At 53.9% G+C, this 13,249-nt stretch overlaps 5 protein-coding genes across 5 annotated transcripts; 3 read left to right on the plus strand and 2 right to left on the minus strand.

Moving 5' to 3' along the window:
• Nucleotides 1-115: 115 nt before the first annotated feature.
• Nucleotides 116-666, minus strand: CLAFUR5_14388 (uncharacterized protein; the record flags this gene model as incomplete). Its single annotated transcript, XM_047913536.1, has 2 exons — nt 116-545; nt 602-666. The coding sequence occupies 2 exons, from the start codon at nt 664-666 to the stop codon at nt 116-118; spliced, it is 495 nt and encodes a 164-aa protein (XP_047769568.1).
• A 381-nt stretch (nt 667-1,047) lies between these two features.
• Nucleotides 1,048-2,878, plus strand: CLAFUR5_14389 (uncharacterized protein; the record flags this gene model as incomplete). Its single annotated transcript, XM_047913537.1, has 2 exons — nt 1,048-2,779; nt 2,832-2,878. 2 exons carry the CDS (start codon nt 1,048-1,050, stop codon nt 2,876-2,878), a joined length of 1,779 nt encoding a protein of 592 aa, XP_047769628.1.
• Nucleotides 2,879-4,509: 1,631 nt separating this feature from the next.
• CLAFUR5_14390 (LYR motif-containing protein 4) lies at nt 4,510-5,009 on the minus strand (the record flags this gene model as incomplete). Its single annotated transcript, XM_047913538.1, has 3 exons — nt 4,510-4,519; nt 4,570-4,682; nt 4,809-5,009. 3 exons carry the CDS (start codon nt 5,007-5,009, stop codon nt 4,510-4,512), a joined length of 324 nt encoding a protein of 107 aa, XP_047769606.1.
• A 741-nt stretch (nt 5,010-5,750) lies between these two features.
• On the plus strand, nt 5,751-7,456 carry CLAFUR5_14391 (uncharacterized protein; the record flags this gene model as incomplete). The annotated part of the gene is made up of 3 exons (XM_047913539.1): nt 5,751-6,789; nt 6,948-7,074; nt 7,126-7,456. The coding sequence occupies 3 exons, from the start codon at nt 5,751-5,753 to the stop codon at nt 7,454-7,456; spliced, it is 1,497 nt and encodes a 498-aa protein (XP_047769605.1).
• Nucleotides 7,457-9,624: 2,168 nt separating this feature from the next.
• On the plus strand, nt 9,625-11,652 carry CLAFUR5_14392 (Putative metabolite transport protein; the record flags this gene model as incomplete). Its single annotated transcript, XM_047913540.1, has 2 exons — nt 9,625-10,791; nt 10,852-11,652. The coding sequence occupies 2 exons, from the start codon at nt 9,625-9,627 to the stop codon at nt 11,650-11,652; spliced, it is 1,968 nt and encodes a 655-aa protein (XP_047769604.1).
• Between the last annotated feature and the right edge of the window lie 1,597 nt (nt 11,653-13,249).

Genomic DNA, 13,249 nt, shown 5'->3' on the forward strand with positions numbered 1-13,249 from the left:
GACCATATCGGGACCATAATGGCAAATTCGTCACTGGGTGCGGTTGCCTACCATGCGTTGGAGTGCCAGCAGTACATTTCCTAACACCGGTGGCCGGGACCAGTGACGGCGGAGATCATCCACCCCCAACGTCCACCCCACCAGCACCACGCAATCGCTCCCCCCTCTCACTCTTCCTGGCCTCCTTCCTCAACTTCCGAATCTCTGCCTCAACTCTCCTCATACCCCTCGCTGCCTCCACTGCTTTTGCAATGCAATCGTCATTCAGTACGGCTGAGTTGAATGAGTTCTGGGCTGTCCGAAGAGCGGGAGGTAAAAGAATGCCGAATTGGCGGATCGGGTCGTGGGCATCGACTGGAGGCTTCGCGGAAGCCTCTTCATTGTTGTCGGTTGACGTCGCAGATTGAGGTTCTGATTTTGACTTTTCCTCCGCGCTGGTCTCGACTTTGGAGTCGAAGGTCGCCTTCGAGAGTTTTCCACTCAGAGTTTCCTCCTCCATTCCGGTGATCTCTGCTTTTGGAGGATCAAGCTTCGCAAGCATAACTCTGGGAGACCCGTCTTCGTGAACGATATGTCCACCGTCTTGGTGTGCTTCACTCACCTTTGGGGGCTCCAGCTTGACCCTTGCCGTAGCGACAGCTCTCTGATCATAATAATCCCGTCCATATCGTTTACCAGTTGATTTGAAGTTCGCCTGAGCCAAGGAAAAGAAGCCAGCACTCATGTGCTTTTGAAGTGCATTTCGAGCTGCGGTATAGTCATCTAATAGGTGCAAGTATTCTTGCCACGCGGCATCAAGCTGGTGGTGAACGGATTGGAGGGCTTGTAACGTGTCATTACAATGGGCATTCTCGTCTCCAGGAGCCATACCTGCAATTGACGCAGTCGTTAAGCTCGTAATGGTGGGGGAGCGTGTTGTGTTCATAGCCAAAATGGTGAGATGAAGTCCACCAACGCCAACCTCGTCTCGGGGCATCCGAATCCGAGCTCCTCATGACATCGTCCACCATCACCATCTTTCACACCAACACCATAACATACCCCACAATGCTATCACAACGCACCCCAATAGCTCGAATACGCTCTCTCCGCCCTCTCAGGCCCCCCTCAGCCTCCCGAAAAGTCCCCCAACCCCGCCTCTTCACTCAAAACACAACCCTCCTCCTCACAGCCCACCGCACCGCACCGCGCCCACAGCTCCCTTACCTCTCGCAGCCAGCATTCCGCCGTCCACAACCCCTCAATGGACCTTCCCAACAGATTGCAAGGTTGCTTTCAACGGAGAATAAGCGGTTCGTGAAGGAGCAGGTCTGGCTAGCGACGAAATGGACTGCAATAGGCTGGACTTTCCTTATCTTGGGTGGCATTACGTGGTACGGATTGAGTATCGAGATGGATGAGCGGAACAACCCTACGCCGAGCGAGTGGACATTTCGTTCGAGGCAGTGTTTGAGAGCGGCGAGGGCGTACAGTGATGCACGGGCAGGGTTTGTGGATTGGGCGAAAGTCGGATCTGAGCTACGGTGGGCATTGGAGCGGTTAGAGGATGCGACTATCGATGGGAAAGAGCTACGGGAACTGGGAGAGGGCGGAGAAGAAATTTTGATTCCTGGTGCTGGGAGGGCGGGATTCGACATCAGTGATAAGAGCTGGCCTTGGAGGGCAGGATATTTTGAGGTTATTATGGGATGTGCCACAGCTGCCGAGCATTTAGATGGGATGGTGCTGGATAAGACGAGGGGGGTCGTGTTTCCAAGGGAGGTTGTGCTGGGACCGAGTAATCCTGACCCGAGGCCGACTCCGCCGTATATGATGGCTGCGCCGAAGGAAGAGGATTGTGTCCCGCCATTTGCGCCGCCGGAGACGTTCTATGTTAGGATCTTGACCGGGACAGGTTTCACCACGGGCCAGAAGATGAGTGCGGCGAGAGCGTATGCAACTTGGTTGGAGTACAAGGGGTTAAGAGAGAGTGCCGAGGAGATGTACAGATGGGCGGTGGATATTGCGAAGGGTGCTCTACCACCAGCTGTGAATCCTGAGGATATCGTGGACAGCAGGAGCGCTGTGCTGAAAGACGGCCCAGAAGCAAGGGAAATTACCCCAAACCTCCTCCGCGCAACAACAGACCTGGCCATCCACCACGCCCGCTCAGGCAACATTTCAGCAGCACTACCGATCTTCCTCTCCGTCCTTCGAGCCCGCCGTACAGCACCTGTTTCCCCTTTCCCACAGCCTACAGCTTCGGATCCTTCTACACGACCCAGCAGCGACATCGGCACGATGATCACCAACCTCTTCGTCCCACCAAAATTTCCTGATCCACCATCATCAGGCGACAATGCCTTGATCCGCGCTTCCGACAAATCCACCTGCGAGGAAAGCGAGCTGATGCTCTACATTGGCGAAATCCTCTTCGCTTCCTCTCCTGCATCGGACGAAGGTCTAGGCTGGACGAAACAGGCTGTCCACATTGCGGATGCGAATATTTTACATCCCGCCCCGGCTCTAGGGGCGGATCCTGCCGAGGAGAAGAGGAAGTGTAAAGAGTGCTTACTTACGGGAGTTGGGAATTGGGATGTTATGTTGAAGAGGATTGAGGCAAACCCGGGGGCCGTGAAAGAGAAGGTGAAGGGGTGGTTTGGTTGGGGTGGCGGTGGGGAAGAGAGGAAGGCGACGGGTCATGAGGAGGATCGGAGGAGTTTGGGGGTGTTGCAGGAGAGGATTGTGAGGGAGGGGATCAGGGAGGCTGTGGAGAAGAGCAGGGGGAGTAATCCGAGTGGTACGTGGATTGGATGATGTCTTTCCGGGAACACTGTCATGCCTTCCTGTAGGGAATCAAGAAAGTGCGCATATTCCAACCAACGATGAAATCCGATAAGCAGATGGACTGCCTCGACCGTCCGGCCCGCAATCATCGTCAACGGCTGACGGCCGATTCCACCTACAAAACTCGCAAAGGCCTCGATCTGAAGCAAAAAGCTACGACCGACCCTGCTACAACAGCCACATGCCACCCCATCTCCTCGGACGAGACCCTAACTGATCTCGAAGAGGCAGTGGATCGACATGATTGCAGCAAGAAGGCCGCCAGCCTTCCTACTCAGCCATTGTACCAAGACCGGTCGCTGTAGTCACGGCGATCGAAACCATATATATACCTTCAACCGAAGCCTGTGCTTGCGCGAAAAATGTACAAAGCTTCAGTATGCTGGCCGCGTCGAATACACACTTCCTATCATCGTCCACTTCCGGCTATTTTGCTTCACGTTGATGCTACAGCCAAGGGAAATTCGCTGACTGCGCCATTGTGCAGAGGCCTTTTGTCAAAGTAGGCGCGCTTGAGGTGGTGTACGTACCTCCCTCTGGTGAAGGAGCGATCATGGGGGCCCTGCTACTGGTACGATAAGAATGCAAGTGATATGGCACTCATTATTTCATGTTCGTCATCGTCATTTTCTGATCCTGCCAATGTCCTGAATCGATTCAGAAAGACACGACCGACCTTGCCACGATGGCTTTGACGAATAGCACTCGGTGAGGATAGCTGAGCCACTCTGAAATTGCCACCGTATCAAGACAGTCGCTTGAAGGAGCACAATCAAGAGGATAAACATTACTCCTCCGCCGATCTGCTTCCTCTGGCTCTGCCGATATCCTTGGTCGAACAAAAAGAAACGACTAGCCTTACTACGATGACCGCAATGCCGTCAACGACCCTCCTGCTTCAACATTCACTGTTGAAGCAGGCCACTGGGAGCAGCACTTTTCCGGATTGACTGAGCCATTCTGACTTTGCCATCGTACCAAGACAGTCGTCGAAGGGAGCACAATTGAGTGGATAATTGTAGCATGCGTACCGCTCAAGGTCCGCACAGAACATGGTGTTGCTTGTGGCACCTTACCCTCGAGACCACTGATGGTTGCTTCCAAGTCAGGGGATGCCATACGGTCCGCATCGCTGAAGACATCTGTGTAATATTGCAGGGGTCGGATGCATGTCGTCACCGTCGTGCTGAGCTGTAGGCCTAATCATGGCGCTTGTAGCTCTTAATCTATCGCTGTCGCGACTGATATGTGGAAGGTGTGCCAGCGCCAATTGCAACAGTTGGAGCATGGTCCGGGCCTTGCGCACTCATGCAACGGTTTGGATGCGAGCGTGCTCATAATCCTGGAATCTTCAGATCTGGTTCTCCCAAAATAAGAGTCGCACTAGCAGTTCACTTGTTAGACAAGACTTTTACCTCCGTATCCTGCTTGGTGTCGTGAACGATCATGATAGCTGTGAGCTGGAGGCGGAAAGAGAACGGAAAGCAAGCCACACTATATATCAGTAGGCATAGGATTGTGATAGCACAGGTCGCTATCTGCTCCGGTCCCGGCTGTTCAGCACCACTGTAAAAGCGAGCGAATTTTGCGTTTCATCGGTCTATTATCACAGAAGTCGGGACATGTACTGTACACCCAATGCAAAGCGCCTGCAATGCATCTGTTCGCGATCACGAAAACGCATCAATCCCATCTGTTGTCTTGTCAGTGTCGATCGCCCCGTAGGTTATCAAGATGACTTACCCCATATCCCGATTCCGCGTTATATCGCCTTTGTCACCGGTCTGCTTTCCCGTCTTGCCGCCTTCCACCACTAACCTGTCCAGCTGGAAGAATTGAGATACCACTGTTTGTCTCTGCGGCACATCTTGTCAGCCTTTGTATGTCTCAAGCCGCCCATACGATGCATCCACTGGTTCGTCTATCACACCCGCGGACATTTCACTGTCCTAGGAGCGTCTTTGCTCTGTCCGTGAACATACCTTCAATATCTGCAGCTCTTTCAAGCCCTTCTGCACAAGCTCCTGTATTTGCCTCTCGTCTGTCACAGTCTTACTATCCCTGAACGCATCTCTTGTCCTCCTCTTCGCGTATTCCCTGAAGTTGTATGCAGCGAATTGTCTCGATGTCCGTAATAATGATCTGTACAATGATCGTACTTCCAGTCCCGCTGACGATGACATGGTAAAGGCGTTTCGAGGCGCTAGTTACTGATCTTACGGCTCGGCGCTAGGTTTGTGTACCGTGATGGTGCGATCTTATTAGGCGTGGCGTGATGTCTCGTGATGCTTGAGATTGGGCGGCGAGCATTGAAGTGAATGTTCATCGATGACATAACTTCTGCGGACGGATACAGCCGTGCGGAAGCTTGTCCGCAGAGTCACGTGCCATGTTTCCAGAACGCGCTTGCACCACGACAACATCAATCATCAGCTCCCAACTTCGCGACCATTAACATCGAATATCATCGCCGGTGCCAGTAGATTGCACGAATAGACTATACAGCATCATATACACGCGTTCTTGGATCCCATTCCAGCGTCTGATCGGCCTGATCGAGCCTCCGGCGCATTCCTGAGGCTGTTGGGCTCAAACACTGCATACATAAAGACATATGGCTCCGGTACGTGCGAAACCCTTCATTGGCTGCGCTTGCACAACTAGCATCAGATGCCTTGTCGATTGTCCCACCCATGTGCTGGCAGTCCCATTACAATTTACAAATGCTTGTCGGCTCGCTGCAGGCGCCCGGCATCGTGTCACAACGCGAAAACTCGAAACTCAGGACCTTTCACCATGCTGGAGGATGACTTTGGGTGCTGGGGTCGTTCGAAGACGAGCTCGAATTTGGCGTGCTCAAGCCGCAAGATATATGATACTTGCCACCGCAATGGGTATTATACACAGCGGAATCATCTACTAACATGTCTTACCTTGAGCAGTACCGGCCTCCTGGCAGAAGCAACCGATCTGGTCGCGCGAATGCTGATAACGACGTATTCGAAGGGCTTCCAGTAAAGCAATGGAACGTATCGCATGCTCGGGTATCACTAGCGCCTCCGGTCCAGGAAAGCGAGAACCCGGAAGACAAAATATGGGCAGATCCGCCTATGCCACGAGACTACCAACTTCTCAATCCTTGGACTCAGCATCTGCTCCGCTTAGCAAGATCTGGAAGAGTCGGCACCAAGCGGAAGCAAGACGCTGATGTGAACGATGAAGACAAGCCCGAGGACGAGGGTGCCGAAGAGGTCACTAAGAGCAACAATGATGAACGAGCCTACCTTGCGAAGAAATGGAAACCGGTTCCTGAACATATGCTGGAGCCGGAGCACAAGCATTTCGAGTTTCTGGCAAAGCGAAGAAGAGGTCTACCCAGTCTTTATGGTCCAGAGCAGCAGAACGGGGCCGCCGTAGTGATGCGAAAGACGAAAGTTCAGCGAGCAGATGTGAACGGCGAGATTACCGTGTACGAGGTATTGGTACCCGAAGGCCAAGTCATCGAAGGTGAAGTCACAGAGTCCACAGAACTAGCCGACGTCAAGCCCGCCGTTGCTGCACCGGGAACTGCCATTGAGGGTGTTGGAATTGCGAATGAAGAGGGTGTATTGGTAGCTGAGCACCTTAAGCCTATGAATGCGCCGCGACGCAACAGGCCGCCTCCTAAGAAGAAAGGTGGTCCGGGACGAGGTAAGAAGCGTGTTACCTTCACCAATCCTGACGGCACCACGTACACGACTGTCGTGCCCAATGCGACAAAGATCGTTCCTCAACCTGGTCAGACTGTCAAGCACGTGGCGAAAGGCGAGGAGGCCACTGCGGACATTTCTGCGGAGGAGGCGGCCAAGCGGGCCACCGAACAACCAGAGCATGGAGGGGACGGAGAAGGTGAGGGAGAAGACGGCGGATCCGGGAGCGATGAAGGTGATGATGATGGGGATGACGACGAAGACAGGGAAGAAGGTATGCACATGTTGTTACGCTTGCTCCGAAAGGATCGTGAGGCACATTTTGACGAGATCTCTATGCCCATTCGTTACAGCCATGCACAGATCTCGTCGTGCGCTGAAGACCATTTAGAGACCCTGCTTGTGATTAGAAGCAGCACTGACAGACTTCAGGCGAGCTCTCCGACGACGATGCGCCGGGCACTGGTGCCGCCACTCCAGCAAAGCCTACACCAGCAAAGAATAACACCCCTGTCATACCATCAGAGACCGGTGCTTCCGAACCTATGGAAGACGTCAAGTATGACCGAATTGATTCACGACACTCCAAGACCATACTGACCGATGGCAGATTATCCGACGCCGCAGAGGCAGAGCCCGCCGAACTCCCCCCACCAACCCAACCCTCTCTCGCAGCAGAAGAGTCAAAGACCCGAGACCCCTCAAGCTCCCCAGAACTACCGCTCGCAAAGTCGCACAGTAGAACAGGGTCTATGGCAGACCCTCCACCAGTATCTCTGGATGCAGCAGAAGAACCAGTCGCTCCTGAAGACGTGCAGACCGAAGCTGCTGCGGAGCCGGAAAAGGCTGGCGAGGCTGTCGATGCCGGTGAGGAAGAGGGGGTGAAGTTTGCGGATGGTGACGACGACTTGCTGGGTAATCTTGAGAAACATCTCGGCTAGAAGTTTGGATGAGTGTGATGTACATTATTGACCCTGTAGGCCTGACATATTCTTCATTCGAGCTGGTGCGTTCGACGCGCAAATACTCTTACAATGGAACTGCGAATCGTTCCCATCTCCAGACCCTCTTCGACCATCCTATGCTGTGTGACGGAAAGCTGCTTGCGGCTGCCGAGCATGGCCGGGCTGTGTCACCGTGCAGGCAAGCAGCTGCTGCTTTCAAACTCACTGAGCTCCAGGTTGGAGGCCGCAAGCACGCATCATAACCATCATCGAGACCTCGCGATAGCATTCGCATTCTACAACAATCAATCATCGCAGCTCACAACCCCCCATTGAAACTCTTCATACAAACATAGTGCTGGGCGCAGTCGTCGCAGCAGTGATGCCGTTTCTGCTGTTCTCGGCGCTGAATTGGTTCATCTATCGGAGATAAAAGCTAGTTGCGATCATACGACAGACGGGAGAGACGTACTATACAGCAGGGCATTTCTTTCGAATGCAGTATTCGGCAAATCGGGATTTCTTTGCTTGAAGAGAAGGACTGCAATGAAGAGGCGAACGATGCCACCTGAACCACTCTGGAGATGTTTGAGGGAGGCGCTGGTACTGTGAGTGGACCCGACGGAGAACTCTACAGCCGCAGTGAGCTGACTCGCTATCACAGGTCGCCGACACGAACGTTCGCAATTTTCTTCCTGGCTATGGTGTTGTGTGTAGAAGTCAACGATCCGATCAAGAGGAGCTGTAGTTGTAGGGACACTTCTTGTAGACGATCTGCTTTTACTCCAACGGGTTTCGGGGGCAAGGCGGGCTAGATTGCTTAAAGGGTTCAGGCAGTATCTTCCAAGACCTCGGCTCTCTGCGTCTTGGTTGGAATCGAGGCGTGATATGTTGATATCCATAGGCGTACGCTATGGTTGTGCCCGTAGACAGTGGCATCATGCCTGAGGAGGCGGAATAATAGCTGCATAATGTCATTTGTGCATTTTGTGCATGAGCATAAATCCGGGATCGTGGCTCTTTCTTTCTGTTCAACTTCAACTCATCTTCATCAACGATGGACATCGATGCTTCACACTGACTACCTACGTGTACCATTGCGAAAGACGATTTCTGTCATGCAACGATCCTTGCAACTGCAGGAAGAATGGCAGTCTACATTCCTGTGCCACGCCCTCCGTCCGAGCAGATCCTTTGAAAAATGTGCTGTATGGGTCTGTGAGACCCACAAGTGTGAGCGTAACGACGGAGTGGAGCTGCTTAACGTAAGCATAGTTTTCTAACGCTTATAGCAGTGCCTACGGCGCGTTGTGATAGCTGGCCCAGGTATCTGCCTTTATGGAAGTCACACACGTGACTTCAATTAGTCAGATTCCAGCAACTTGATTTTAGCCAATCAAAAGGGCGCTAAGGAATTCTTAGGGCTGACATAGAGCTCCACTCCCTCGCTGAGCTCGTCGGTCGTTGCGCTCAATCAAAGGGAAATCTTGTATCACCCCATTGCAATGGCCCACAAACATTGACAGGAGATCACTGGTAAGCCAGCTATCATCTGTCTACCATCTCCCTCAGATCATCCTCAGCCGCATCAAAATCTTCACCTTGGCGAGCCAATCTCTGTCACACACGGCACAACCACTTCGGTGCCACGGCCCATTCAGCCAACGAGAACAACAAGAATTCCACCGTCTCCACGTGCAAAGCACATGGTGGCGGCCTCAAGACATTGGCGATGTTGGGGCTCCACAGCGTTCACGAACAACCGTGTGGTGCATCGTCCACCTCCGTCGCCAAGCCCTTGTCCGCCGAGACGACGGCACGTCATCGAGCCAACGACAAGAACACAACCGCACGCGTCTCCGCGAGACTTCTCATGCCCGCGATCCTTCTCGTGACCAAGCACGTCTTGTCACTTCTTGTGCCTCCTCATGGCACACGTATGACAAGATCTGTCGTGCCTAAGTGTGCACGCGAGCCTTTGCCCGTGTGTGTGGCACTCAACATCGATGCCAACACTGTAGCGCCATCAACTGAGTGGAGATGGTTGAGAGCGATAAGTATGTAGTTAGCCTGTTCCCTGTTCTTGTCTTTGCTTCTGCGTTCTGCGAAGAAACCCCCCGGCATTTCCCCATCGCTCCAGACCCGGGGTCCATTTTGCTGGAATCATGGCAGATCGAAAGGAAGAAGATGCCATTGGCACTGAGAAGAGACACTCTCACTCCTCCTCCGACGTCGAGAAGTACCACCAAGAGAATGCCTACGATGACACCCCACGACAGGCCAGCGTGGTGGCCAAGCTCAAGAATCCTCTCGCGGGCATGACGGAGGAAGATGTCATCCGGGATGTCGATACATTCGTCGATGCTCGCGGTCTTGGAGATGAGAGGGAAGCGTTCCGAAAAGGCGCCCTCCTCGCGCGAGTCACACAGCGCGAAAACGGGTTTGAGAGAATCAACATGCTATCAGAGGAAGAGAAAGGCTGGCTACGAAACGAAATCGCACACCGCTGGGACCAACCCTTTATGCTGTACTTCCTCGTAGTTCTTTGCGCTGGCTCCGCGATCGTGCAGGGCATGGACCAAACAAGCGTCAACGGCGCCCAACAATTCTACTTCCGAACCTTCAACATCCCCTCAGAAGCCGTCTGGCAGCGTGGCCTACTGAACGGCGCGCCGTACCTCTGCTCAGCCGTCATAGGATGCTGGATGAACGCCCCGCTGAACAAATTCTTCGGACGCCGTGGCACGATTTGGATTTCTTGCTTCATCTCCTTCGTCGCTGGGATTTGGATGGCTGCGGCGGATAGCTGGTATAACCTGCTGATCTCGCGATTCGCGTTGGGTTTTGCCGTTGGTGCGAAGAGTTCTACGACCCCGGTGTACGCAGCGGAATCGGCACCGAAGACAATTCGTGGTGCTCTTACTATGATGTGGCAGATGTGGACGGCTTTCGGCATCATGCTTGGCTTCGTCGTGTCCGTCGCCTTCCAGGACACCGACTTCCTAGGTACTGATACGCAGTGGCGTTGGATGCTGGGCTCGACGTCCATCCCGCCTTTGCTCGTCATGCTGCAGGTGTACTTCTGCCCCGAGTCTCCGCGCTGGTACATGGAGAAAGGCAAGTGGGATAAAGCGTACCGCTCGATGAAAGCTCTGCGAAAACACGACATTCAGGCGACGAGGGATATGTACTACGCCTACAAACTCCTCGAAGTGGAGTCCTCGCAGCGTGAGGGCAAGAGTCTCTGGAAGGAATTTTTCCTCGTGCGCCGAAACCGTCGCGCGGCGCAGAGTTCGTTTTTCGTCATGTTCATGCAGCAGTTCTGCGGTGTCGTACGTATTTCCCATCCCTCACAACCCTGCCCACCCATCCATCATTAACAATGCTCCCAGAACGTCATAGCCTACTACTCGACCCAAATCTTCGTCGACGCCGGCTTCGACGAGCGCCGCGCTCTGCTCGTCTCCTTCGGCACCGGCGTCACAAACTTCCTCTTCGCCATCCCCGCCATCTACACCATCGACACCTTCGGGCGCCGCAACCTCCTGCTCGTAACCTTCCCACTGATGGCCCTCTGTCTGTTCTGGTGCGGCTTTAGTTTCCTGATCCCCAACGGTCCCGCCACCGAGGCCGAGCCGGGAGGCTCCGTCCCGACTGGAAAGCTGGGCAGTATTGCGGCGGCGATATATGCGTTTATGGTGGTGTATTCTCCAGGAGAGGGGCCGGTGCCGTTTACGTATTCGGCTGAGGCGTTTCCGCTGTATATTCGGGATATTGGAATGAGTTTCGCGACTGCTACGACGTGGGGGTTTAATTTTATTCTCTCTCTCACCTGGCCCGCTTTGGTCCAGGCTTTCACGTCCACGGGTGCGTTCTGCTGGTATGCAGCCTGGAATATCTTTGGCTGGGTCTTCTGCTACTTTTTGCTGCCGGAGACTAAAAACCTCACGCTGGAAGAATTGGATAATGTATTCAATGTTGGTAACAGGGAGCATGCGAAGTACTATACGGAGAAGTTGCCGTGGTATGTTAATAGGCATCTTTTGAGGAGGGATGTCCAGGTGTTTGAGCCGCTTTATCGATTCGGGGATCCGGAGGCGGAGAGTGAGAGGAGGGCGAGTGTGGCGAGTCGGAGGGGGTTGAGTGCGGCGAGGAGGGCGAGTGTAGAAGGTGGGAAGGAGGGAGGAGTTTGAGATTGCAGTAAGGCGGCTGGAGAGCTTGGTAGATGTCGACGGTAGCATGACCATGCCTTGTAATGATCTTGATGATGATGATGATTTACTTTGGCTCAGTTGTTTGGGTCCTGTGCGCCTTCTGTTGAGCTAGGTTCCATGCAGTCTATGGAAGTGACTTGTGGGATGAGGTGGGTACAAGACTGCACTTGTCGTCGGTCATTTCGACACCGAGTTCGGTATCGGGGTAGCCGTGTTGTGATTGTGGGTAGCGACGAGCCACCGCACCTGGTCAAAGGTTTCCCATGTTCCATCGCTTTTCGCTGTTGTTCAGTACGCTCAATTTAATACAAAGACTCGCTGGGGTCCTGCCGGGCATCAGACTTGCTATACAACCGTACGACAGTCCTTCCTGATTGCGCAGTCTCAGCAATGTCTGTGTTTCTTCAGCAGTCCATTTCCGTCTATGCTTGTCGCTCAGCCCAACTAAGTAAGATAGGCGGCTTGTGATTCCTGCTACGGATCTATGCAGCCGCTCTGCAATGTCCGCGATGCGGATGCCGGCTTTATACATTCGCCGTGCTTCGTCCTTCTCTGAATCGGTCCATCGTCTCCGTGGCTTTGCGGGACCCTGCTGTAAAGCTCTACGCCTCGCATGCACAGAAGTTCGGTGGCGGTCCAGTGAGACCCCAATTTCTTGCACTGATCTGCCCGCACGCAGTAGAGACAGCATTCGTTCATCTTCTTCAGGCGTCCATGGCTTCCGCGCTCTTCTAACACTGCTCCCGGCACGCAGTCGAGCTAACTGGCTTGACACTGCTTCCATCGTTCGTCCGAGATCCATCGCGATCTCACGCGAACTTTTGCCTGACGACTGCAGTGCAAGGACTCGGTCGCGCTCCTCCACAGTCCAGTGTCGGGGCCGAGAGGCCAAAGTTCGGGCTTTCGATGCACGGTGTCGAAGCCAGTGGCGCGAGACAGTGGACTCGCTGAGGCCAAGGTCTTTCGCAACCTCTTTGCGCCAGTGGCCGGCTTCCAAGCCTTCCTGAATCCTCCTGGCCATGCTGCTCGTCGACCTGTGGGGTTTATACACGCGCAACGATGGATCGAGCGCCATCAGGATGCCGATACGCGACGTGACAGAGAATAATGTTCGCTTCACTTCTTCGGCGATGTCTTTCATACTCTTGCCTTGTTTGCGGCGGCGCGAGATCAGCTCATCATCGGCTTGTGTGTAGTGTTGACGGCGCTCCGCGGTCTTGATATGTTCCTTCGGCGGAGCAGGTGTAGCGGCTGTTGAGGACCATTTGGACAAGACTAGACTTCGAAAGGTACACGCGCCAGGCAAGTGTTTGGGCCAGCCCGGCAGAAGCTTGAACATGAGTAGCCACTGACTACAGGTGGCGGGATCACGAAGACTCCCTGGTGTGCATGTGTCGGACGCTGTATCCGCCCACGAAGGACGAGGGACGCCAAGAGATCCTGTCGTGGCCACGGACTGTCGGCTTTCCATGTTCGTTTCCTTCCTCTCAACATCACCACCACGGCGACCACCACCGCCACCGCCACCGCCACCGCCACAGCACCCATAGACCTGACATCACGTGTCCCTGTCTTG

The sequence above is a fragment of the Fulvia fulva genome, chromosome 13 (assembly GCF_020509005.1).
Source record: "Fulvia fulva chromosome 13, complete sequence".
NCBI classification, from domain to species: Eukaryota; Fungi; Ascomycota; class Dothideomycetes; order Mycosphaerellales; family Mycosphaerellaceae; genus Fulvia; species Fulvia fulva.